Source organism: Bos taurus, chromosome 1 (assembly GCF_002263795.3).
Source record: "Bos taurus isolate L1 Dominette 01449 registration number 42190680 breed Hereford chromosome 1, ARS-UCD2.0, whole genome shotgun sequence".
Taxonomy (NCBI): domain Eukaryota; kingdom Metazoa; phylum Chordata; class Mammalia; order Artiodactyla; family Bovidae; genus Bos; species Bos taurus.
This window is the reverse complement of record NC_037328.1, coordinates 134085953-134113222: the sequence shown is the minus strand read 5'-3', so window position 1 is coordinate 134113222 and position 27270 is coordinate 134085953. Positions and strand designations below refer to the sequence as shown.

Below are 27270 nucleotides of genomic sequence, written 5' to 3'. Positions count from 1 at the left end.
TGAAGTATCCCACATACTTCAGTACATATTTCTGAATTTCCTAAGAATAGGGATATTCGGTTAATAACTGTAATAGTACAGTTATCAACTTCAGTAATTTAACATGGATAAAATACTTTTATTAAATCTACTGTCTGTATTCTAATACTGTTAACTGACCCTCAGTGTCCTTTTTAGCACTTTTTCCTTCTAGTACAAGACCTAGTCCAGGATCAGATATTGCATTTCATTGTCATGTTGATAAAGTCTCTTTTAATCTGGAACACTTTTACAGCCTTTCTTTGTTTTTTATGATATTGTCATTGTTAAAGAATACTGCCCCTACTTTGAATAGAAGCTTCCTCTTTTGGGGTTTGTCTGATCTCTCCTCATGCTTAGAACTGGGCTATGCTTTATGCGTTACATAAATGATGGTGTGTCCTTCTCGGGGTACCGCATTTGAGCACATGATGTTCAGCTGCCCCACATGGTGATGTTAAGAACTGCATATTTCAAGTTTGGGTAGGAAAAAAGTTCAGTTCCTAAAACTTTTTTGCCAGTGTGTACTCCTGCCACAGTTTGTGAGGTTCCTCCCGCCTCCCCAGGCCCCTCCTTATGTGGGGACCACCACCAATCTTCTTAGTTTATGCTCCTCAGTACACTGTGCTTGTTAATGCTTTATTTGAAAAAGAAAGCAACACGTATTTTTTTTTCTCATTTTACTTTGAGGTACACTTTAGTATTCTTATATCTCAACAAAGCCTCCCCAAACATCAAAAATGCGATAGACTCACACGGTCTTTTGTAGCCCTGAACTCACTGGGACTTGTACAGTCTAGAGGTGATGATGAAGCTAGTAGCTCCATGCTCTGTAAAAGTGAAACAGAAATCAATTTTTTTTTTTTTCCCTTTCTGGATAGACAAGATGTTCCATATTCAGGGACATTTATCCCCATTTATCTTTCCTTCTTCTTTCTCATTATCTGCTATGAGGAAAAGGCAGCATAGGATTAGGAATTGAAGCCGCTTTCAAGTGCTCCCTCCACCTTCTATCAGGGTGGACCCCTGGCCCCCATCCTTGCCTCCCCTGGTTCATGTACCTGATTAAGAAGGGGCTCTGTAGGAGCTGGCCTCCCCGAATGGTCTCTGGGGCTGGCCCTGCCCTCCTTCACTGCTGCCAGAGAGGTCAGGCGGCCTGGAGAACAAGGCTCCCACCAGGAGGCAGGCAGAGCAGCCTCGCTCACACATCTCACAGGCTGCCAGCATCAGCCAGCAGCGCCTCCTGCGCCCCTCTGAGATAATTAAGCATTATTATCCCTATTGGCAGGTGGAGATGGTAAGACAGAGTGGTTAAGTGACTTGGTTATAACTGCTGGGATTGTTTGAGGGAGAAGCCGTGCCAAGAAGGGAGGGCAGTTCAGAAGGCCAGGGGAACTTCAGCTATTTAATGTGACTGATTATTTTAAAATAGCTGCTGGAGGGTGGGAACAGGAAGAGAGACTGGAAGCGTGGCTCGTGGACGTTGGTGAGGCAGCATATTACCCTGTGAATAAGGAAAAGACCGAGTATACCAGTGAAAATGAGTTGCCACCGTCCGCCGATGCTTACAGAAGAGGAAGGAAAACATGGAAGGCCTTAGTCAGCTCAGTGAGGTCGAGGAATAAACCTCACAGGCTTCCCAGAGCGGGACAGAGGTCCCAGGATGGCCGCGTAGACGGGGCAGCCGCCCGACCTGCGGCCCGTCCCCTCACCGCTCACTGTCTGAGGCCTCGCCAGGTTGCCATGCGAGGTGCAGCCGCGCCTCGGAGCAGCAGGAAGCTCGCAGACAGGGGCAGGACTAGAAGGGGAGAAGTGTGGTTACCTGAAGGTCACAGGGGAGACCCTTGGGGCAAAGGTGGGGCACCACTACAGCCTGTTGGCAGAGACAGGAGTCACGGAGACCTGGTCCAGGGCAAGGCAAGCAGGTTGACTAGAAAAGGAGAGAACTGTGGTCTCTAAGGGTGGGGCTGAGGCTGCCGGGCAGCAGTGAAGCTGTGATGATGGCGGCTCCAGGAAAAAGCTCAGTTCCTGCCCTGCGCACTGGATCAGCCCACGAGGGGAAGGGTAGAGATCAGGGTGACTGGCTAGCCTCCCCCTCAGCCTTGCTCATCCCTGGATGGAGGGCGAAGAAGCTCACTCTCCCACCCGACCCCCTTGTTGCGGGGGGCGGGGTGTGGGTGTGTGTGGTATTTTTGTTTTACAGCTGGGCAGACACATCCTTGCTCAGCAGGTCCTTGAGGGGTAGTGGGTCCCTCCCTGGGTGACCAGCAGTCCGCCTCTGGGTAGGCACAGTGTGGAGAATCTGAAGCAGATTAGACCAGTTAATCCAAATGCTGTCTAGGGGCAGACTTTTCAGGAGCACTGAGAGTGAGGCCCAGGCTTGGGGGTTGCACCAGGAGAGACCAAGCCCCACCATCCGTGATGATCACCACTGCTGGACTCTGCGCAAAGCGCCCTCCTCAAGGCAGAAGTGGTATTGTTCTCTGCCCCTCTATCGCCCCTGCCCTCTACCGCCCCTGCCCAGAGAGGGTACAGACACCCTGCTTGTCCAGTGAATGAAGGCTGCCAGTGAATTTTTAGCCTTTGTCTCTCTACCCTTTCTTTTAAATTATAAACTTGAGAAATCTGTGATATGTGTGTGTGTGTGTGTGTGTGTGTGTGTGTATATATATATATATATATATATATATATATAAACTAAATGCCCACATCTCAGCCATCAGGGGCTATTTTGGGGGTGGATAGTAAAAGACAGCTGTTTACCCTGACAGTGTAGTACAGAGAAACAACGCCTGTATGGTTGAAAACAGGGTGTGTGTGTGTGTGTTTTCCAGCTGGGAAACGTCACCAAATGGCCTTTCTGTTCTTCACACATGAAACACACACTATCATCCGCATATTTTTAGTTAATTTATGTCCAAATAGGCCTTTCTCTCGCTGCTGGAAAATGATGTTTGGGCTGCAATTACCTTTTGCAGCATCTCACAGAAGGGTTTCAACGCTCACAAAGCTCAGGGGAGAGGCAGCCAGGACCCCACCGACTGTAAATCTCTCCATTTGTAGCTATTCAAATCACATATTTTATTACTAGTACGAAATACATTGTGTCATTCATTTCGGAGGAGCAGCTAATGCTTCAAGAAAAGCTTTGAAAAACATTCTATTTAGAAACAATTTTGTCTGCAGCCAACGCAGTGTGTCTCTTTGGGTTGTCTTTTCTCCCAGCCCTTTTCTCTGTTCTGTGTGCCATTTGCATGACAAATAAGACCATCCTCTCCAAAAGCTCACCTGTTCCTGCAGCCGGTTTCCCACCTAAAGTTCTAATTCTCTGTATGTTGCATCATAATCCTTAGCATGGTAATAAATTACAGTGTCACCATCAAGATTGTGGCTTCTGGAAAGAAAGAAGCAGTGGGGCCAGATGAACTCTCTCAGAAGATGGAGAGATGGAGAGAGTGTTTTCATGCAAATTCCTGGCATCCTAGGGAACTAGGAACGGCCTCTTTATAATATAGACTCAGTTGCAATCCAGCAGCCAGAAGCCATTTCCACTGGCTGTTAGAAGCCGGTAACGCTAAGATAAAGATAACCTTTTCAGCGTAAACTTCTTTTCCTTCTAGGCTGATATGGGTCTTATCTGGAGGAAAAATCACTTTGCTGATTAGGTTGGGAAAAATGGGTCAGTGTACTTTCAGAGTGCTTTAAATAGAGACATTCATTCTAAAATACCTTCTTAATTTAACACTTAGAATCATGTTAGGTCTCTGGGCACAATGCAGTGGACAGGAGCTGGAAAGCAGGAGAGCGTGTCCCATGGATGTACCCTGAGGGCGGGGACACTGGTGTCGGAAGTGTCTACTGAGGGCTGCAAGGAGCCCCTTCTGGACAGATGCCTCATCAAGGCTGGTCAACGACGCATTCAGGACAGTCACTGCTGCTGGCAGTGCTCCACTTGCCACTCCAGAGGGCTGCTTGCTCTATATGATGTAAACTTCACCTCAGTTAACCCTCTGTTTCCCTCGGGCCTTAAAAATACTTAATGGAAACTTTGATGAGGCCAGCTCATTGCCCTTTCCCCCCACCATTTTAAGATCTTTTGAGGTTCCGGCAGTGAGGCAAATATTCGCCATATACAGGCTCCCATTCCCTCACTTGTGGCAGGCATTGCTTAGCAGTCATGGCACATTTCCTTGCTGAGTCCAGATGAAGCCTTAGGATCCTTCTCAACCCAGCTGTTAACAATGACCAGAGTTGGTATTTGAGATGAGACTTCACTCAATCCATGACTTATGCTTGATTGGTCTATGCTAGTGATTCTTTAAGTGTAGGAGCCACATTGAAAATTTATTAGAAATGTAAATTCTCAAGGCCAACCCTAGAGCTAGTACATTCGAAAGTCCAGGTTAGGGCTGTATGATGTGTGTTTTAATAGGACTGATTCTGATGCACATTCAAATTTGAGAACCACGGCTGCAGACCAATGCGTGTGCTCAATGACTGCTCATTAGAATCACCTGAAACATGTTAAAACTCACCTGAAACATGTTAAAACTCTGGGAACCACCCCAGAGATTCTGAAGAAATTGGATCACCTATTGGCATTTTAAAATAATAATAGTAATGACCTTCCCCAGAGTGATCCCAGAAGCACACGCTAGGTTTTCTGGGTATGTCAGGAAAAGATATTGACATGGCCTTCAGCTAGTGCTATGTAATTAAGATGCAGCTACCCAGGCCTGAACTGACTGCCTGGGTCTGTGGACACTGCTAGCAGAGTGAGGGTGGGTTCTCCCTGGGGCACGTCACCATCATCATCAGAGCTGCCTTCTGACTGTGGTCCTCAGAACCACATCAGTGGAAGCACCGAGGCTCTGTCCTTGAAGGCCCCACCCCACAGCGCTCATGTTGCTAGGCAAAGGGCAGTCCTCCAGGAAGTAGACTGATCAACAGCACTGAGGAGATATTACAGAAGGCCCTGTGGTTTATCTACTGGGCTTCGACCTTAATGTTAGAAAGTTCTCTCATCCCCAAATCCCACTACCATCACCCGCCCAGTAGTAGTCCATGGTGGACCTGGGAATTTAACTGCAATATTTTTAACTAGTGCCTGATAAAATGGCATATACTCAGTGTATCCATTTCCTTGGGCTGCTATTAAGAAGAGGTGGCAAGAGTACACAGAACTATACAGAAAAGATCTTCATGACCTAGATAACCACGATGGTGTGATAACTCATCTAGAGACATATATTCTGGAATGCGAAGTCAAGTGGGCCTTAGGAAGCATCGCTACGAACAAAGCTAGTGAAGGTGATGGAATTCCAGTTGAGCTATTTCAAATCCTAAAAGATGATGATGTGAAAGTGCTGCACTCAATATGCCAGCAAATCTGGAAAGCTCAGCAATGCCACAGGACTGGAAAAGGTCCGTTTTCATTCCAGTCCCAAAGAAGGGCAATGCCAAAGAATGTTCAAACTACCACATGGTTGCACTCCTCTCACACACCAGCAAAGTAATGCTCAAAATTCTCCAAGCTGGGCTTCAACAGTATGTCAACTGTGAACTTCCAGATCTTCAAGCTGATTTAGAAAAGGCAGTGGAACCAGAGATCAAATTGCTAACATCTTTTGAATCATCAAAAAAGCAAGAGAGTTCCAGAAAAACTTCTACCCTGCTTTACTGACTACGCCAAAGCCTTTGAGTGTGTGGATCACAATAAACTGTGGAAACTTCTGAAAGAGATGGGAATACCAGACCACTTGACCTGCCTCCTGATAAATCTGTATGCAGGTCAACAAGCAGCAGTTAAAACTGGACATGCAACAACAGACTGGTTCCAAATCGGGAAAGGAGTACGTCAAGGCTGTATATTGTCTTATATGCAGAATACATCATGAGAAACAATGGGCTGGATGAAGCACAAGCTGGAATCAAGATTTCTGGGAGAAATATCAATAACCTCAGATATGCAGATGACACCACCCTTATGGCAGAAAGTGAAGAAGAACTAAAGAGCCTTTTGATGAAAGTGAAAGAGGAGAGTGAAAAATTGGGCTTAAAACTCAACATTCAAAAAACTAAGATCATGGCATCTGGTCCCATCACTCCATGGCAAATAGATGGAGAAACAATGGAAACAGTGACAGACTTTTTATTTTTGGGGGCTCCCAAGTCACTGCAGATGGTGACTGCAGCCATTAAATTAAAAGATGTTTGCTCCTTGGAAGAAAAGCTATGACCAACCTAGACAGCGTATTAAAAATTAGAGACATTACTTTGCTGATAAAGGTCCGTCTAGTCAAAGCTATGGCTTTTCCAGTAGTCATGTACAGATATAAGAGTTGGACTACAAAGAAAGCTGAGCGCAGAAGAATTGATGCTTTTGAACTGTGGTATTGGGGAAGACTCTTGAGAGTCCCTTGGACTGCAAAGAGACCAAACCAGTCAGTCCTAAAGGAAATTAGTCCTGAATATTCATTAGAAGGACTGATGTTGAAGCTCAAACTCCCATACTTTGGCCACCTGATGCAAAGAACTGACTCATTGGAAAATACCCTGATGCTGGGCAAGATTAAAGTCAGGAGGAGAAGGGGACGACAAAGGATGAAATGATTGGATGGCATCACTGACTCGATGGACATAAGTTTGAGCAAGCTCTGGGAGTTGGTATTGGACAGGGAAGCCTGGCATGCTGCAGTCCATGGGGTTGCAAAGAGACATCACTGAGCTACTGTACTGATCTGAAACAGCAAGCATTTTTTTTCCCTCCTAGTTCTGGAGGCTAAAAGTCCAAAATTAAGGTGTTGGCTGGGTCACTTTCCCTCTAGAACTTCCAGAGAGGAATGTGACCGAGGCCTCTCTCCTCATTTCTGGTGGCTGCTGTCAGCCCTTGCCATTCCTTGGCTTGTAGATGCATCACTCCCTTTGCTGTCTCTGTCTTCACTTTGCATGCCCTCTTCTATCTCTGTATTTTCACATGGCCTTCCTGTAAGGACACCAGTGACTGGATTTAGGACCCACTCTAATCCAGTATGACCTCACCTTTTACTTCCTGTTACCCAGCAAAGGGCTGACGTGCATAGAAGCCAATACTATGGCACTAGCATTTGAGAGGAGAAGGCAGTGGCACCCCACTCCAGTACTTTTGCCTAGAAAATCCCATGGATGGAGGAGCCTGGTAGGCTGCAGTCCGTGGGGTCGCTAGAGTTGGACACGATTGAGCAACTTCCCTTTCACTTTTCACTTTCATGCATTGGAGAAGGAAATGGCAACCCACTCCAGTGTTCTTGCCTGGAGAATCCCAGGAACGGGAAGCCTGGTGGGCTGCCGTCTTTGGGGTCACACAGAGTCGGACACGACTGAAGCGACTTAGCAGCAGCAGCAGCAGCAGCAGCAGCATTTGAGAACAGGCAAAGCTTTGTCATGAGGTCGACCAGCAAAGAGACAGGAGACAGGGCTCAGACCTCTCTCTCTGATCGATCCAGGGTTGGGTCATAGTTTTACAAATTAGGGGAGGAGGGTTGGTACATGGACCACTGGTGGGGCAGGTTTTGACTAGAGGGTTTTGGAGCGTGGCTGTTTGTGGTATGGTAAAGGAGCTGCAGAACTGGTCTTCATGGACAGTGAACCTTTAGCTTCTGAAAGGGTTTCAGCATTCAGGTTCCATCATGTCCTGGTCCTTTGGTTCTGTGGTGTGGAAAAACTTTGGTTCTGGGTGTTATTTGAGATCAATAAATTCTCTGCATACACTTCAGCTGTATGACTTGCAGTTTTGTTCCTATTGCCTCTGAAAAACAACTCAGTATCTTGTTAGAAACAGAATAGGGCCAGATTAGAGCTGGTTCTGTGGTTACAGTTCCATCCCCAAAGACCAGATTTCCAAATAAGATCACGCGTACTGATACAGGAATTTAGAAGTTGAATGTATTGTTTTGGGGGTTGGCGGGGGCAAACTCAACTCACAACACTCCATAAATTCTTGTTTAATGGTAACAATAATATTCTGAGTGGTTTACATATATATATATGTATCATGTTGGATCTTCAAAACAACCACAATATGTTTTATATATTATAAACCTGTTTGAGAGTGGGCATTATGAAATTCAGAGCCACTACATGACGTCTCAGTCATAAACCTATCACTTCAAGGGGATTCCTCCCGCACATGATTCTAATGATTCTATGATTGACAATACTCAATATTCATCAGTGTCTGGATTCCTGTAATATCCCCACTGAGGTTTTGTCTCACACCTAATGATGGAGAAAAGTACTGTAGCAGTGCCCAGACAGCTAGAAACATTACCCTTCTGGGCATCTCTACGCTGAATAGCTAGGAAGACAAACCAGTGCTATGCTCAGACTGTAGCCTGAAAAACACAGTCGTGTGGGTCCTAGAGCCAGAGATACGAGCTATACCTCTCCAATGTCACTGCAGCAAGGCAGCGAGCTGTCTGGGGGGCCTTGGGGATATCTGTCACCCGAGAGCGGGGCTGAGTGTCCTTCCTGTCAGGTTCCCAGCAGGGTGCTTGCCGAGTGGGTGCTGCATAGATGTTTATTGCAGGCTGGCTGAGCCTGAGGAACTACAGTACCTCTAGGCTGAAACCATCTACCTATTGGCATCACTCTTAGTGGTAGGTGTGGCTGTGTGTTTTTAGCAGGTGCCCTTGAATGGCTGGGTTAAAATTAATCTGCTGCCAGACATCACTTCCTAGTGTATCAAATCACACACACACCCAGAGTCTTTGTAGTTGGTCTCATACCTGAGTTAAGGCGTGATTATTCTGAAACAAACTTTTAGAAGTGTCACACTTGTGAAGAATGCCACGCTTTACCTGGAAGGTCAGTGTATGAAGTACACTGATGGTGGTGAGCTGCCTTCCCATCCTCTTCTCTTCTCTCCCACCATGTCTCAATGGTGACTCCTACAGCAGCTCTAGGGAACCTGGTCCCCGGTCCCTGCAGAATGCACACCTGTGCCTTCAGCATCCCTGGGGGACATCGAAGCATCTGGTGCTTGGAGGAACCCGTGCAGGGGACAATGCTCTCTTCAAGCCCAGTGTCAGCCCCTCTGGCCCACAAGGGTGCAGAATCCTTCCCGTGGACTTCATCTGTTGTCTGCCCCTCTGAGAATTTGTCCCTTGTGCTTCCTCCCATCCAGCAGAGCAGATCACTCCTTCCTTATGCCTCTTCCTCATGCCTCCACTGGCAAGAACCAGGACCCTCAGAGCGCTTGGCCGTCACAGGGGCACCCTGACCTTGGTCTTTCTGGTCCAGACTTCTCTTCTGGAAGAAGGACCTTCCTCATGAGAAGAAGCGCCGGCAGCTGCGGTGCCATTCCATTTCCTTTTCACCTAATCCCCTGCGTGGGGCTGGTCACCATCTCTACATTAATAGATTTTCTTCCATGTAATTGAAGATGAGTTAAATAATCCATCATAATTACCTCTGAGCATCTGAAGGCAATGCTGATGATGTGATGTTTGCAAAGCTGAGAGGGAACTCTAAAACCCCCAGGAAGGAGACCACCCAGCCCCTTCCCTCCTGCCGGCCTGGAGATCAGCGTCCCCTGGTCTCTTGGCGGGGGGCCTTCGTGACAAAACTGTCACCTGCCTGTCCAGGGTGACTCTTCTCAAAGGCTCTGGCACCTGCTGGGATGGAGGCAGGGTGGTGACAGGATGAACTCTGTGTTCAGTGAGGCCCAACAACGCAAGGAGGCACCTCGCCAGCGGGCCTGGCACTGCCAGCTGACATGCAGGAGGGAGGTGCCACAGCTGTCACAGCAGCCCCTGGGTCTGCCCCAGACTTGGCAGAGAGGACACCTTCAGACTCCCAAATCGCCTCTTTAAAATTCAGGAGAAGCACGCTTTCATCTCCCTTCCCCGTTCCCTGACACAAACAGGCGCAAAAGATAAGCCCTGACACTGATCCACAGACCCACATGACCAAATTCTCTGTTTCTCACTCTCTCACACACACTGGTAAGTTTTCACTCTGAGTCTCATTGCCTCTCTCTCACACACACACAGCCTGACACTAATTAAATTCCTGCTCTCTCCTACCTTACGTAACCCAGGTGTATTGTATTGAGAGACCCCTCTGCTCCAGGGGAGCCCCAGGTCCTCTCCGGGTGTGGCAATATCCCCCACCCAGTGTGGCCACACAGCATGGGATCTCTGAGCTGTCAGACACTGTGTTCGACAACTCCTGGTTTACTGGCTGGATTTTCCACCTCTCTTCCCAACCGTGGTACCAAGGAGATAAAACCAATAAATTCATCCATGTTTGGGGCGATGGTGAGAACGGAGCATTCTGTTGCCTCCGCAGCCCGAGCCTGCCCTCAAGGCATTTGTCACGTGGCTGGTATTTGAGTTGAGGACTCTCCCACCACAAAAGCCTGCCACAGTCCTGGGGGAAATCAGGGCTGTCTTCTTTGCGGAAAGCTGGATGTGTGCCTGGGGAGGTTGGGGCCAGAATGCCTTCATTCCTCCCAGACCCCAGCTAGGAAACCAGATAAAAATACACTTTGCAGTTTGTTCCTTTTTCTCTCACTGGCGCTCAGATTAACCACTTATGCATTTTAAAGGTATTTTTTGCTGAAGTCCAACATGTATCTCTGGTGATCTGAACAGATCATGAGGATGGTCAGAATAAAAATAGCCTCCTTCAGTCAAGGCAGGGGGCAGATGAGAAGGGGATGGAGGGACATGTAGGCCTCATGTATTATGGAGGCAGAGCCCAGGCATCTCAATGGGGCCAGGGCAGTGAAGTCCAGTGTTTGGCGTGAAGACTTAAAAACGAGGATCTTTTTTCCCCTGGAGAATGATGAACTCTGCCCCCATGAGTGGCATCAGTGCCCGAGAGAGCTGCCCTCTCTTTACATCCCCCTTCAGAATTCCATGCTCTGACCACCCTACACTGGGGGCAGTTACCTCCCTCTCTGCTGCCTGCTACCCCCACATCTGCCCGTGCTCCTCTCTGCCTGGACTTCCCTCCTCCACATGCTCTGCCTGATTAACTGGTTACCAAGTGGATAGCATGGACCCTCTATGCCTGGCCCTGCCCCAGCACTGGATGGATAGTAACCCCGTTTTCCTCACGACAACCTGACTATGTAAGTGTGATCATCACCCCCATTTTGGCAATAAGAAACAGAGGCACAGAGAGGTTAGGTAACTTTCCCTAAGTCACACAGGTAGAAAGGGACAGTACCGGTATCCACATCTGGCCAAAGGCTCCAGAGAACTGCCCCTCTGACTGTTCCTGGCCACCTTCCCTGACCCCTTCCTGTGTTAGGGAGTCTCTTCCAGTTCTCACACACCCTGTATCCCCCTTGGCCTCACCCTCATCACTTTCCATCTTGCTAACAGTACATATTAAGTTTCTGTTTCTTGTCTGCTTTCCCATGCCCCATGCAGGTTGAGGGCAGGGCCCCTAGCTGGCTCAGCTCTGGGACACCAGCTCCTCAAAAGGGCCTGGCACAAAGCAGTGCCCACTGCCTATCTGTTGAGGGAGTACATGTACAAATGGATGGATAGCAATCCCTTGCTTCTCAGGTGGCTCGGTGGTAAGAAACTTGCTTTCCAATGGAGGAGATGCAGGCTCAATCCCTGAGTCAGGAAGATTCCTTGCAGGAGGAAATGGCAACCCATTCCAATATTCTTGCCTGGGAAATCTAATGGACAGAGGAGCCTGGAGGGCTAGTCCATGGGGTCCCGAGGAGTCGGCCATGACTTTGTGGCTGAGCATGCACACTGGTAAACAAAATAGGCTGAGGTCTGGCAGATGACCTGAGGGCCAAGCAGAGAGCCAAGCTGAAAACTTCCAGGGTGGGGCTGGAGGGTTAGATGGGGAAACAAACCTAAGAGTAGCCATTTAGGAAAGTGTCTGCAGCTCTGGATGTCAACCTGCACAGAAGGGCAGGGGGGAGAGCCAGCATCTTTCAGTGCCGGGCCGGGTAAACCAAGTGCAGCCAGGGCTGCCTGCAGACTGCACAGTGAGGACAGCCAATCCCCGGGGCTGGAGCACAGGGTGCAAGGGGCAGAGGGTGATTCGTGGTTGGGGGTGTCCAGAGGTGTCACCTTCACTGTCTTCCTGTTTTGCTTGCTTAGCTTCCTTCTGACTCAAGTGTTGTGACTTGTACGTACAATACTGTAGGCCAGCAGAGCCGCACCTGCCTGTCACGGCTCACATAGCTGATCTCACACAGTGTCCTATGCATCTATGTTAGTTCCACTGCTCCTCTCACCCATGGTGATGGTAGGATCAGGACATAGGGAACTGGGGGTGAATGCAACCGCAGCCCCAGTCACCACCTCTGGTGTGGAGCAATGCGATGTGCCCACACGTGGTGTGAGAGAGACCAGCCCTGCAGATTCCTCTGCCTGGGGACCCCGCTGTCCTAGTTCGCAAGACATCGGGGTAGGGGTGGAAGGATGGACGTGTGTGCCCAGTTTATTCTTACCAACTTTCAACTGGGAACCCAGTGGTTGGACTGACCAGGCTTCTCCTTCCCCCAGGGAGGCAAGATCCCCGTGAGATGGACGGCTCCAGAGGCCATCGCCTACCGCAAGTTCACGTCTGCCAGCGACGTCTGGAGCTACGGGATTGTCATGTGGGAAGTCATGTCATTTGGAGAGAGACCCTACTGGGACATGTCCAACCAAGATGTAAGTGTCAGCTGCTCCCGGCTGCTACTACCCTCACCCCAGGGGTCCCAGGGCTCTGGCATGCCAGGCCCACCTGGTTTCTCACTGGGCCTTGGGTCCTGAACGTGAAGTGTCTGATGCAGGGGACACAGGGACCTCCTTTGCACCAATGTTTGAACTAATCAAGAGCCCAGCACAGAGGTGTGATGGTTCCTATGACCCCAAAGCCTGAAAATGTGCCCTGACCAATTCGGGAGATGATGGGCTGGTTCTGAATGGCCTGAATCATGAATAGATCAGGCCCAAAGTTGACCAGGGAATTGTACCCTGCTGCCAAGCACTTGCCTGCGTGCCCTCTGTCACTGTGTGTGATGGAGAGGGAGCAGTGCTGGTTGCCTGGCAGGACCTGGCTTCCAGCTGCTCTACTCTGACAGATGTGCTGTGTTGAGCCAGCAGCAGCTTTTGTCTGCGACTTCTGTGTCTCAGCTCTAAAGGGAGGAGTTCATTGTAAAGGCCCTTATTCCTGAGAATCCGTTATTCTGAATCCTTGGCACCTGTTGGTGAAGGGGGTGCTGAGCAAGAGTCCCAGAGTTGGTCAGCTCTAGACGGGTCTTGGGAGGGGACGGAGCTGGGTGGTCAGCAGCATCCCTCCCTGACCCGCAAGGGACAGGGAGACAGGAAAGAGAAGCGTCATCTGAGATGCTTTTAGCAGAGGCATTTTAGGGGTGTTCCAGATGGGATCCTTTGCTCCATAATTACCAAAAAGTGGATAACCTTTTGTGGATGATTTGCTTTGATAAGGTCACAATCAAAAGCCTACCTGGATCCCCCCCACCCCATCCCTGGGACCACTCCTTCTTGTGTTCTGAATATATACAGTTCCTTTGGGGCTAAGGGGATCGCAGTCTGCAATATCTGCATTACCTGTGTTCTCACTTGTTCTTCCCATCACTGGGGAGCAGTTATTATCTTCCCCAACCTCCAAGGAAGAAGAGACAGGGCTGGCCCAGTCCAGATGGGGAAAACAGCCACCCCAGAAGCACTTCTGTCGTGGGTGTGGGCTCCCAAGGCACTGGTAAACTGGAGAAGTTGGCCCCCAACCAGTCCTCTGTCCAGTTGGAGGTTTCCAGCCATGGCTGTCGCTCAGAAGGTTGCGAAAGGTGGTGACCTGTCTAATGAGACAGAAAAGGAGCTGGGTGCTTAGCAGTAATGCCCCCTGCTCTGGAGGGTAGAGTGCCTTCAGCCCAGAGCAGGTGAAAAAGCTGTCTCCTCAGCCAGGTTCTGTTGCCGACCATGGGTGGTGTCTAGATCCTCTATTATCTCTGATTCTCCATGCTTTGCCTCTGCTCCTGTAGTGTGTCAAATCAGTAAGTGTCGGAATTGATGCCGAGGCTACTTTCATGAAATCAGCTGCACTCTGGTTCCGTCCACACTGTCAGCTAGATGAGTAATAAATGTTAGCCAGAAAAAGCAGACCCATGTTGCCCTGCCCAGAGACTGTAATCCGATTAAGAACAATTCAGCACATGTGGAATGGATTTGAAAACTCTCTGACAGGCAAGATTTGACATTCAGGATATTCTCAGCAAATGTATTCACCTCTGCTGAAAACAAATGAAGTTTCTGATATTAGACTTTCAGAAATCCCAAATCATTCACTCAACAGACACTCAGAGTTTGCTAACTGTGACTAAGCATTGTGCTTACTGGCTCTATTCTTTGGGGGTTTACAGCCCAGCACCAGATACATAGAGCTATGGGAACATTTGAGGGTAGGTAAAGAAGGTTTCCAGATATTTAATGCTTGAGCTGGGCCTCAAAGGGAATAAGAACATCTGCAAAGGAGCAGTTTTATTCTCCTTCCGTTTTTTTTTTTTTCCCCTAAAATAAAGCCTTTCACCATTGTCCCAAGTACCAGTTTACTCTCTGTGGAAGGCATAGAGTAACTTTTGCCCATTCAGAAGGCATCTCCCGACCCGTCCTGGGAGAGACCCAGGAGGGGCTCCCGGCTGTAGCCCGACATCAGAAACCACTGAGGTGGTGGCAGTAAAGGATTTTACAGATGACAATTGAAAGGCTTTAAGAAAGAGAATTGCAGAGGCAAGTCGGAGTGCTGGTAATTGGGCTTCCAGAGCCCAGGAAGTTCTTTGAACATGTACAGAGAGTTTGTCAGCCAGAGAGAGAACTTGGAAGTTCTACTGCTTGGATCTGATTGACAGAGATAATGAGACTGGCAGTGTCTGTGGAGAGGAGCTGCGGTTTTATTGAAACATCAGAGCTCAACTTAACCCCCTCTGCCCTGGATCCTCCACTACTCTGAGCTCCGCCACTTCACTCTCCACATGGAAGGTCAAGGAAGCCCGCCCACCGCCCAACTCACTAATGAAAAGTGCATGTCTGGGGGCAGTTGGGAGCCCCGCTGGGGACAGGAGGCAAGAGGAGGGGCCCTGCTCCTTTCAAAGAGGAGCACCAGCCCTGGGCCCCTGGTCCAGACCACCTGCCCCTCATCCCCACCCAACCCCACACCTGCCATCCCAGGCAGGGTACAGGTGAGCAAAGGCAGCCCACTGCACCTGTCGCTGCAGGCCATTCAAAGTGAGTTAGGCCTGCTCCATGACAGCTCCCGACGTGTTCTCACTGCCACACTCACCATCAGCTTCTCTCTGGAAATACCATCTGATCTCATTTCAATCACCAGTCTTTCAACATCCACTTATCTCATCCTGTCATGGATCAAGGAAAGGGGCCCAGGCAGAAGTGAAGTGAAAGTCACTCAGTCCTGTTTGACTCTTTGCAATGCTATGGACTATAGCCTGCCAGGCTCCTCTATCCATGGAATTCTCCAGGCAAGAATATGGGAGTGGGTAGCTGTCCCCTTCACCAGGGGATCTGCCCAACCCAAGGATAGAACTCAGGTCTCCCTCATTGCAGGTGGATTTTTTTACAGTCTGAGCCACCAGGGAAGCCCAGAAGGGGCCCAGGACTTGCTCTGATTTTCAAGTCTGCTCAGCAGGATGCCCTCTGACCCCGGGTTTGGGTCACATCTGTGTTCACAAGTCAGATGCAGTCAGATGCAGTCACTGGTGTTAGGACTGTAAGTCCAAATTCTCCTGCCTCCTCTTGGCTTTTTCCACAGCTGCCAGTGAGGCAGGTGTGACAGGGAGTGATCCCAAAGCCCCATTAGAGGATCACAAGTACTTTTTTGAAATAAGGGTGTTTTAATTTGAATATAACTTATATGTACTTTGGAGAAGGCAATGGCACCCCACTCCAGTACTCTTGCCTGGAAAATCCCATGGACGGAGGAGCCTGGTGGGCTGCAGTCCATGGGGTCGCTAAGAGTCGGACACGACTGAGCGACTTCACTTTCACTTTTCTCTTTTCATGCACTGGAGAAGGAAATGGCAACCCACTCCAGTATTCTTGCCTGGAGAATCCCAGGGACGACGGAGCCTGGTGGGCTGCCGTCCATGGGGTTGCACAGAGTTGGACGCGACGGAAGCGACTTTAGTATAGCATAGCATAGCATATATGTACTTAGAAAACACCAGTCCTTAAAAAGAGAATAAAAATCTTCAAATGTATAGTGCTTCATGATGGACACAAGTAGATGAATGTTGTTGTTTAGTAGCCCAGTCATGTCAGACTCTTTCGCAACCCCATGAACTGTAACCCACCAGGCTTCTCTGTCCATGGGATTTCCAGGCAAGAATACTGGAGTGAGTTGCCATTTCATTCTCCAGGGGATCTTCCTGACCCAGGAACCAAACCCAGGTCTCCTGCATTGGCAGGTGCATTCTTTACCACTGAGCCACTGGTAAAATCATAGATTAATGTTACCCATATACCAACTAATGATTTGGTATTTTTTCTTTGGAGCAGAGAGAAAAGCTTTAAGAAGCATCATTGCTCCCAAAGAATTATCTACTCAAGCAATAATAGCAAAGTTGTCCAGAAGAAATAGCAGATGGAATAAAGTCCAATTTTGTAAGCAAAAGCAGGGGAGGGGGTTCCTGTCTCCTCTATCACAAAAGGTGACACTCTGGGAGAGAGGTCCCATTTAACAAGTCCCCACTACCTGCTTGGTGTTTTCCAGACACCATTTTCCTAAACCTCCCTATGGCTGGTAGAGAACAGCAGCAGTTTCTGCAGAGAAGACCTATTACAGAAGACTGTAATAGCCATGGCCACAGTGACAGCCTCCACGTGATGATGGGATCCTTTTCATGACTCTAACGTTTGGTGCTCAATGCACACTGCCTCATTGTATCGCTTGGCTCTTCTGACACTCCCATCTGTGCAGTTTCAGGAAGTCAAGTGACTCTCCCATGTTTCTGGAGCTAATAAGAAATAGAGTTAGTATTTTAACCTAGATCTCCAAGGTCTATGTGCTCAATGGCAATGCCACACCATCATCGACACAGTGCATGGGGCTTTGGACCTGCAGGGAGGAGGAATCAGTGACTCTTTGATGTGCTCTTAAAAAGAAAGTCAGCATATCAAACAAACAGAGGAAATACATAATCAAACACCAGAACAGTCTTTCGAAGATTCTAAAGAGGTGGTTTGTAGAGGAGACAAGGGCAAAGCGACTAAATGCCATCTGGTCTAAAGCTTCCAGACAGGAGAGTCAGAGCATGCCAGTGCTCTGGCCACTCAATGATGTGCCAGGAGTGCTTGGGTCAGCTGGTCACACCTCTGAGCTGTGCCCACAGAAGGGCTCTGCCTCTAGTGCTCCTTCTTCTTTTGGGCAGGCAGAAGAGGAATCTTGTTGGGGGGAACATTGGTGTATGAGAATCTGGCCATGAAATAATTTGAGCAACGAGGCCAGCAGTTTAGGGGAACATGAGCTGCCTTGCATTCGAAGACTTTAGGGGCCCCATCCCCCTCAAAGAAGTTGAATCTGGACACAAACCCTTCCTGCTGGCCCCACCAGCTTGTCTTTAGGCAATCCAGAGTTTGTGGAGCCATTCAGTGGGTAATCCCACTTGTCCCCATGCTGAGTGGGAACTCTGTGACTGGGCCCCTCCACCTGGCTGTCTGGAAGGAGCTAGAAAGGATGCCTCGTTACTCACCCTCTTGGGTTACTTGCTTTAGCTGTATATCCCCATTTCCTACCGTGAAGACATCAAACAGCTCCAAGAACTGTTCTCCAGGCTGAGATCACTGTGGCAATCCCACGGAGTCTGAAAGAGTAGGCTTCAAGGTGTTCAGAACTTGAACTTAGATATCTCTTTTCCCAGCCCTGTCCCTCACTAGCTTCGTGCCCTCAGGTAAATACCTCCCCCTGATTGCATGTTCATTTCCTCGTGGGGAAAATAGGGCTAAAATGGACTCCTGAGAGGGTAATAGGTAGTCTGATTGACAACAGTCTGGCCGAGATAAACATTTGTTGGTGGTATATCATATTATTCAAAAGTGCACGTCCACAGTAGCTGGTTTTTTATAAAGTGATCATATTGGTATGGTTTGTGTGCTTGTTTTTCTGAAACATTGTGGGTGTTTTTTTTTTTTTCCACATTGAATAGAAGTAATAATACACTTTGATTATCTCTAATGACTTCAGGTTATTATATTATCTCATTCCCCCTCATGCCCTGAATACCATGCATAGAATTTGTAACAGTATAAAATAATCAAGAATATTCACTTTCTGACCAATTTACAAAGTAAAAAAAAAAAAAAAAAGAATAATCAGTTGAAATGAATCTGACATATTTTAAAGTAGAAGCAAAAACACCTGAAAATTCCTGAGCTCCGAATTATTTCTTATGTTGTTAAAGGTCTTTAACTGTTTGTGTTAATGTAAAATCAATGCCTAATTATTATAGGGTATAAACATATAAAGAAACAAAAAGACAAACACGAGGGCATTCACATTTCTACCCGCCCAGGGGCAACCACCCTTAGCTCTATCGTATAGACGCTTCTAAGGGCTTTTCTATGTATGTGTGTAATTATTAGTTTTGTTTTGTTTTGATTCTTGTTTTTCTACAAAAATAAGATTATACCATACCTGCACTTAGACAGCCTGCTCTTTTGCCTAATATAATAATGGGAGTATATTTCCATTTCAATAGGTACATTTTTGCAACATCTTAAGGCCTGCATTGTATTCCATTCCTTGCATTGTGCTATGAGTGTGCCATAATAAATTTGTATGTTTAGCACTGGGTCGCTTGTAATATTTTTATCATTTCCAAAAGCAGAGAGCAGGCATAATTAATTTAAATGAATTGGAAACTGAGAAGTAAAGGGTGCTTACAGATCCTAAAATCTCTACAAAATTATCCCCTGGAATCTATGAAAATTAACAAAACTTGATTGAAGATATTTATGTTGGATCACCTTGTTATTTTTACCATTGTCATTGTACTGAACCAGTTTGTTTAACTAAATTATCTTCTATCGAATTCCTGTCGCTGCCTCATAAAGATTAAGACAGATAGTCTAAAGCATCTAATGGGTCCCTGGCATGAAGTAGGTTCTCCATCACATTCTGATCCCCTCTCTCCCTTTCTTTTCCCATAGCAGTAGAAGGATAAGGCCCACAGTGGGCTCTGGTGGGTGTCGTTTGCAAATAGTGGGTTCACTGCATTTCCATGTGCCATTGTTTCATCTGCCCTGGTCCCACCAGCTGCCAGGAAGGCAAGATTGGGCCTGGTATCCTCTCAAAGGAGAAGCTCCAACCGTTCTTTAGCAAACATTTCATAGCCATCTAGTAAATGTCAGGCCCTATCCCGGTAGCTGGGGACACAAAGACACAACAGGATGCAGGCCCTGCTTTCTGGGAACTCATAGTCGAGGGGCAGAAGCCAGGTGCCCATAAAGTCTGTTATAGTGAGAGGTATAGCAGCACAGAATGAGGACCTGGGGCAAGGAGGCTCCACCCTCAGGGGCTAATTTGTGAATGACTGGCTAGTGACTCATCAGCAGTCATACCTGTTCTTATGTGTGTCTCTGCAGGTCATCAATGCCATCGAGCAGGACTACCGGCTGCCCCCTCCCATGGACTGCCCAGCTGCTCTGCACCAGCTCATGCTGGACTGTTGGCAGAAGGACCGTAACAGCCGGCCCCGCTTTGCAGAGATCGTCAACACCCTGGACAAGATGATCCGGAACCCGGCAAGTCTCAAGACTGTGGCTACCATCACCGCCGTGTGAGTCCAATCGAGCAAGGTGGTGCCTAGGGGTGGGGGTGGGGTCTCATAGTTGGGAAGAGCCCTGAGCAAGGCTGCTAGCCTTCAATCCACTGAGAGCAAGGGAGAGGCGGCTAAGCTTATCCACAGATGGAAGAAGTTCCAAGACTCTTCCCTTCCTTTTTTCCCTCTACCTTTCTGAAATAGTCCCTGTCCCCAGCATGGGCTGTAGACAGATGATCGAATACCTGTCTGGCTCTCTATGTCCGTTGGCCTCAGATAGACTGGGCACGGGCTCTGTAATAATTAGGCTTATCTTATCTAACTGATATGAGACCCCACTTCTGGGCAATTCGGTTTCCAGAGGACACCTTTCAGTGTATGAGGCCGGGGGAGCTTCAGACTTGGAACCTTGGCCAACCTGACAGCTATGGGACAGAAATTTAGAGCAATTGGATTTGTTACTAGCAAATGCACAGAGCTGTCAGCTACTGTCAGCAACTGTCAGCTATACATCACTCATCTACATTTGCAGTGTTAACTTGTTTTTTAATTCATCCTTTGGACCAGAGTGTATTGGGTGCTTATGTGCTAACTGCTGTGACCTTGCTGGCCGTATAGAATGAACAACATAGACATGTCCCCCCCACCCCCCACCCACGGAGCTCAGAATCATTTAGGAGCAGTACACATGAATCAGATGGTTGCCCAAAGATACTCCAATTGATACTTCGCTGGCCAGTGTGGCAGGGAAGTGTGTGATACTTGGAGAGCATACACCTTGGTCTTGCATGAGGGAGGCGACCCTGATGCCTGTTATTTCAGTTGAGAGCTGAAGGGCAAGGATGCAGTAGCTGAGTGAAAGTGAGGTGGGAGCAGAAGGTCAGGGTTCCAGCCTGTGCAGAGGCCCAAGCATGGGAAGGACAGGGCCAGCGTGTTGGGAGTGCTGTTTGTGAGGAGACCAGGTGGGGACTGAGGCTGGGAAGACAGGCAAGGGCCAGATGCTTAGAGCCTTTAGGCCCTGCTAAGGCCTCTGAGTTTTCGTAGCAATGATTACTCACTGAAGTGGGTCAAGTTTGACATGGATCAGGGGTAAGGGATGGGGGTTCCTGTCATGATCACATCTACCTTTTTTAAAAGAGTGCAGGCTAGTGTGGACCTGATGTTGAGGGGAACATGAAGACAGACTTGATAGGAAGACATGGCAATAACCATAGAGATAGCGTCTTGAATCAGGCTAATTGTGTAGAAAGAAGCAAGTGAGCTTGAGAGGTTTTGAAAGTAAAATCTTTATGACTTGGTGAAGGGTTGGGTGTGGATGCTGAAGGTAAGGGTGATGTGAAGATGGCACCTTGATTTCTGGGGGTGGTACCTGGGGGTCTGCTCTGAGAGTATGCGAGAGAAGGTCAGCAGTGGGCTGCTGTATTCCATTTCTTTCAGTCAGTAGAGGACGGAACAAGGAGGAAAGAATGTTGCTGACATTGTGGAGGCTACAGTGAACTTCATATATTTGTAAAAGAACCATATCTTTGGTTGGTGAAGCTCTTAGATTTCAGTTTACAAAGGAGTGGGATCCTTCTCTTCCCTTCAGACTCCACGCTGTGTCAGTCTGCTGGTCCGGGCTGACTGGCATGGGACAGAGCCCAGGGACAGGGGGATGGGCCACCTGGCCTTGAGGAGCTGTGCCAGCTCAGAACTGTGTAGAGAAGGAAGGGTCAGCCCCGGTTTCCTCCATAATCCTTATCCCACCAGGGGCGCCAAACCGCCATGAAGTCCACCGTCCGCCCAGAGTGTGGTCTGCCCATGACCCCCTGCAGCTGTAGGGTCACTGCTCCCCTCTGTCTGTCTCGCAGGCCTTCCCAGCCCCTACTCGACCGCTCCATCCCAGACTTCACAGCCTTCACCACCGTGGATGACTGGCTCAGCGCCATCAAGATGGTCCAGTACAGGGACAGCTTCCTCACTGCCGGCTTCACGTCCCTCCAGCTGGTCACCCAGATGACATCAGAGTAAGTGGTGGGCATCGTCTCTGTCCTGCCTGAGGGTGAAGGTCAAGGCTCCCTCGTTGCTGTCTCTCGTGATGTGGGTCTGGCCTCATCCTCAGAGCCCCATCTCGGGATAGAACCAGGCCTGGCAGGGAAGAGCCTGGGAATGATGTAGGGGTGAGGTGGGGAGGCTGAGATTTATTCCAGGTCCCAAATGAGAGTTCCTCCAAACCACTGCCATATGTCATTTGCCTAATCACCGAGAGCCTCTCCTCCGTTTAAGTTTTTAAACTCAGCCCATCAAAGAGAGCAACCAGATGGAAAGAACACAGCCAGCCAGCACTTTAAACATCAGAGCAGGAAGAGGCAGAGCACTGATTCAGCAGCAGTCGCCTATGTGCCCAGAGCCTGTCTTCATCCTTAGATAGCGCTTGTAAATAAGCAGACGTTTCCAGCCCCCACAAATTATTTTCCAACTGCAGCCCCCACAGGAGTGTGGAGGAATACAAAAACTAAAATTATTCAAATAAGCTGAGAGCCAGAAAGGGTCTTAAAGACCCGTGCAGTCCATCATTTCCCCAAGAATGTTCTGAGCAGCACCCGTTCTGGGAAATGTTAATAGGTTCTCCTTGGAAAAAAGGTCCCATGGTCAAATAAATTTAGGAAGTACTGAGTACTTTATCACTCTCCTGGAGATTCACTTCACATATTAGCACTGTAAAGGCCATGAAAAATCCTGAGATAAAGAAGCCCATGGAAAATTATTAAATACCATGGAACTGTATTTCAGAAGGCAGGGTTTTGTGGACCTGCAGTTTGGGAAATCTGTGTCTAGTTCTACCCCTTCCATTCAGAGATTCAGAAAGGCGATGGTGTTAGTACCTGGAGACTGGGCTGTCAGGAGTGACGAAGCGGGAACTGAAGCCTGCTTTCCTGACTGCTGGCTCCGTATGCTCCCGCCTATCCGACTGGGGACACACGGGGCTGTACTTTGCTGCACATACACTGAGTCTCCTGAGATCCTTTTAACTACTGATGCCTGATTCCTACACCCAGATCTTCTGATTGATTTGGGACATGGTGAGACCTGGGCATCCGGATGTTAAAACTCCCTAGGTAATTCTAATGTGCATTGACTCAAATCTGCGTCTGGATTACAGTGGGTAAGAGTCAACTTCTGAACACACATGCATACACACGCACCCCAGCAGGGACCTGACCAGCTGCCCTGCTGCAGCTGGGGTTGGTGGCCCGTGACACATGTTTCCCCTGGTCAGTCTGCCAGGTAATGGGCAAACACTTACTGAAACCTGTGCTGTTTCTGACACAGTGCTCTGGGCTGGGATTCCATCCTGGGGTGGGCCAGTTACTGAGTCCCTGGGGAGAGGTGGGGGTCTTCCAACTCTAGCAGTTGGGTGCCAGGGGGACAGCTTATTGACCCTCAGCCTTCTGTCGTAGCCTCCTAGTCTGCAATCAATTTTCCTAGAGTCCAGCTTCATATCTCTCAGGTTTATTCCCTCCAGAAATGATGGAACCTCCACTTTCTCTTGGGAAATGGCTTGGATGTCACTCTAGCCTTGGATCCACTAAACACCAGAATTCATTTTTTCACACTTGAGTTCAATTTCCAGGATGCCTTAAAAAGCCCTTGCCATCATGAATTATCATCAGACACCAAAAATGAAAAATAAGCCCTTCCCAGTGGAAAACCAGCTTCCCCATCGTACAGAGCTAAAAAGGATGCTTGGGTTTAGAAGTGGAGCGAGTGTCCATGAACGCAGGACTGTATCTGATTTCCCACTGTCATGGGATGAGTATGGGGACTCGCATCACCTGATCCTCCACAAGCCTAAGGAATCAAGTGGACTCATTCCTTCAGTCTGGGAATAGCCACATGATAAAGAGCTAGGGGAAAATTAAAAGGAAAGTGAAACTGAAAATTAAGGGATTTAGTTAAAAGTAAAACATGTCCACACACTATTGGAGCAATTTCCTTTGCTTCTTGAGTGATAAAAGGCGGAAAAAGAACATGTGTAACTAAATAAAGGAGATTGCAGGACAATTTGTGAATTCAGAATTCAAGGATACCTCTCAAAAGTATTTGCTGAAAGATGTGGACAATTTGACAATCTAGGCCAGCTGCAACCCAAGGGAGGCTGACCAGCAGCTGAAAGGAGGGGTTGGGAGGCCCAGGTGTAGACGGGAAGCCAGCACAGGGGCCTCCCCATGAGTCTCACATACAGTGCTCAGAGCCATCTGCTCTGCTGGGGCAGGGGGGTCTTCAGGGAGTACAGTCAGGACATTAGAAGAATTCTGAGAGCAGCCGTGCAGGGTAACTGAGAGCCGGGCCGTCCTGAGTTTGAAGCCCAGCTCCACCACTGCTTACCTGCTGTGTGGTCTCAAACATGTTACTTAACTTCTTTGAGCCCTGCTTGCCTCGTCTATAAATGTGCAAATAATACTAGTACCCACCTCATTGGTTTGTGGTGAGAGGTAAGTGGAATAGTATGTATAAGGCACTTGTCTATTGTCTACCCGCAGGACACAGGTGAGAAATGATTGCTGGTAAATTATTATCATCGACTCTGAGTGGTTTGGCAGTTTTTATGAAATGCTTCCATGGGTATAAATGAATTAGTATGTGGCACAAGGGAAGCACTCAAATAATGTAATATTATTAACTAAAGGGAGATGCATGGGTCTCCACAAAGTCAAATATAAGCCATGAACTTGTTCATATTAAGACTCACAGCTCATAGACGAATCCAGTCCAAATCCCTATCCTAAACATCTTCCTTGGATTCCTGCTTGGGCAGATATTTGCAAGTTATTTTGAGGTCACCCTTCTTAAAAATTCATGACATTAAAATTCTAACAGAAGCAGAAAATGGAAACTCAGGGGAAAACATCAGAAAACTAGGCAAGCCCTACATCTTTTCAATCACAATGGGCGATCACTAATGTAGGCAGAAACCTCACAGAATAACCAAAGCCCCATACAGTCTGTGCTTGGAGTGTTAAAAAAAAAAAAATAGCAGAGGAAAGTTCTAGTCTGCCTAGGGTCATGGACACAATGAAAAGGCTGCTCCAGAACCTGCAGGTGAAGAAGAATGCACAGCACTTTCAGGGTCTTCTAAGCTGGAGGGGGCATTGGAAGCTGGGGCCACTGCATGGAGAAATTGAGATTGAGAAAGGGAATATTGAGTTAGATGTTTGCCAGCCTCAGATAAACTTGGGCATATTAGATTCTAAACATCTTTTCTTGCCTACCCCACTATTATTAGAAGCTTACCTTCTGTGATGAGTTCTGACCAGTGGACAGCACTAATGTCCCTTCTTTGTGGCTTTTTCCCTCCTAGAGACCTCCTGAGAATAGGGGTCACCCTGGCAGGTCATCAGAAGAAGATCCTGAACAGCATTCTGTCTATGAGGGTCCAGATGAGTCAGTCACCAACGGCAATGGCATGACAACTCTTGTTTTCTGTGGGGAGGAGAGGAAGGAAAAGGACTAGGCTCAAGGGGAACCAGAGGTTGACCACTGTGGAATGTTCTGGAGAGACTGGCTTCTCACCTGAGAAATGCGTTCTCATAATGAAGAATAAGCTGGACCTATTCCTAATAGGCAACCTTCATTTCTCAGTGACTGATGCACGTTTAAGGTGCCGTGGGGAACCAAATATGTAATGATAAAAATACATAAAGGTGATGTTCAGTGGAAGTGAAGACAAAACAATAAGCGTCAAAGACCCCAAGAGTGAACTCAGCTCGCACCCTGGGTGGGCTGGAGTCATCCACTGGCAAGAAGAAAGGGAAGGAGGTCGAGGGAAGAAACAGAAGTAATTTCCCATTTTCTTCCTCACCAATGACGTTCTTTTCTTTTCTCCTTTTGTCCTCCTCCCCACGAGCCCTCTCCCTCCCCACACATCCATCTCCCTTTGCTCATGACTCGTGTAGGGAAGTTTCTTCAAACAAACCCCAGCTCCTGAGACTCCAGATGTTCTGTCAGTTGCCAAAGGACCTTGCTGACCACTGCATGGGGGATCCAACCAATTCAATTAATGTCTTCATATTGAAGAAGAGATGTACCTTCAATTGAAAACCTTGTTTTTCTTTTGTTTGCATTTTCTGCAAAAAGGAAAAAGAAACCACAAATTGGAAAAAAAAAAAAAAACCTGTTTCCGTGTGCAAAGGCACGCCTATGTATGTCTGTGTTATCAGGTAACTGCTTGTTCGTAACAGATGCAAACAAGAAAGAGCTGGAAGTCTTTGCCCCTGGAAAATCCACAGGGGCTGGAGCATGTTGTCGGTCTGGTTTTCTGATTGGTCCCATTGGCCTGTTGGCTCAGTGGGGAGAGAGAGTAGGGAGAAAAATAAAATGAAAAGGGGAAAAATCTCCGGAAAGCTTGCAAATTCAGACAGGAAACAGGTGAGTAGTTTGAATTGGATGCAGTGTGGGCCATTCAAGAATGATACTGACTGATTCGTTATTCTTGGTGACATCTGAAGAGAAGGAGAAGGAAGGTGTTTCTGGAGAATGTTCTTCCACATCCCCCGAACCTAATTCAAGAAGGTGAGGAAGAGAGTTCTTCTTCCCCTCGTCTGGGGACTGGCTTGAGCTGTGTGGCATCCGAGGAACGTTTCAGATGTGTCTGTGTTTCTCTGCATTCCTTCCTGTACCTCATTGTTCGATTCACTTTTGTAAATTCCACCTAACATTTAAATATTTTTAATTTCTCCTTTTACCTTAATCTCCTTGCTAATTTTATCTGTCTAATTAAAATGAGCAGAAGCATGTCCGGGTTTACATAGAATGGTGTCAGAGTGTGTATTCCCAGACGCCAGCGGGTCCCTCCCCATGGTATGGGAGAATCCTTAATAACTACCTTTCTTCCCCTAATAAGGGGTGGGAGGAACATCCCAGACCCCACAACACCCAAGAAGCAGAATGTGTGAGAATCACTCTCACTGATGTGACCCCCAAAAAGAGCCAAATAAACAGGAGGCTCCAAAGCCTCCAATATACAGCACAAGAAGTCACGGGCAAATTAACATAAATAATAACCAGCAACACAGACTCTGCCCTCAGCTCAGTTTACACACTGCATTCGAGGATTTCACATCCAAGTGAATTTTGTGAAAGCCACTGAAGACTAATCCAGGCCCTTCCTTGTGGGGTCTGTGAACATGCAGTTGGTGTGTGTGTGTTGGGGGGAGGTGCGGTGAGGCAGTGAAAGAAGCTAGGTTTCCCACTTAGGTAATTTCAAACATATTTAAGGTGAGACTAGCCTTTTTACCTATTCTCAGGGAACTTTACCTGGAGAGACACTTACCTTCTTGAAGTCCCATAAGACAGGCTCACGGGCCTGGGGGTATGGCTCTGATGCAGGGGGGCCCTATCTGAAAGCTCCATCCTTTGCTTCACGAGCTGCTGGGAGAAGACGATCCAAACTGTCTCAGCAGACTGGCATATGGCTGCAA

The 27270-nt window shown here is 47.9% G+C and overlaps 1 protein-coding gene across 1 annotated transcript in view; it reads left to right on the top strand.

Annotated features, from left to right (window-relative positions):
* EPHB1 (EPH receptor B1) overlaps positions 1 to 26202 on the top strand; it is a 466102-nt gene extending 439900 nt beyond the window's left edge. Inside the window, exons 13-16 of the mRNA NM_001192829.2 lie at positions 12540 to 12689; positions 19635 to 19828; positions 21661 to 21816; positions 25152 to 26202. Coding sequence (NP_001179758.2) covers positions 12540 to 12689; positions 19635 to 19828; positions 21661 to 21816; positions 25152 to 25260 — 609 coding nt within the window. The 3' untranslated portion in view covers positions 25261 to 26202. The remainder of the gene's footprint in view (positions 1 to 12539; positions 12690 to 19634; positions 19829 to 21660; positions 21817 to 25151) is intronic.
* The last annotated feature ends 1068 nt before the right edge of the window (positions 26203 to 27270 follow it).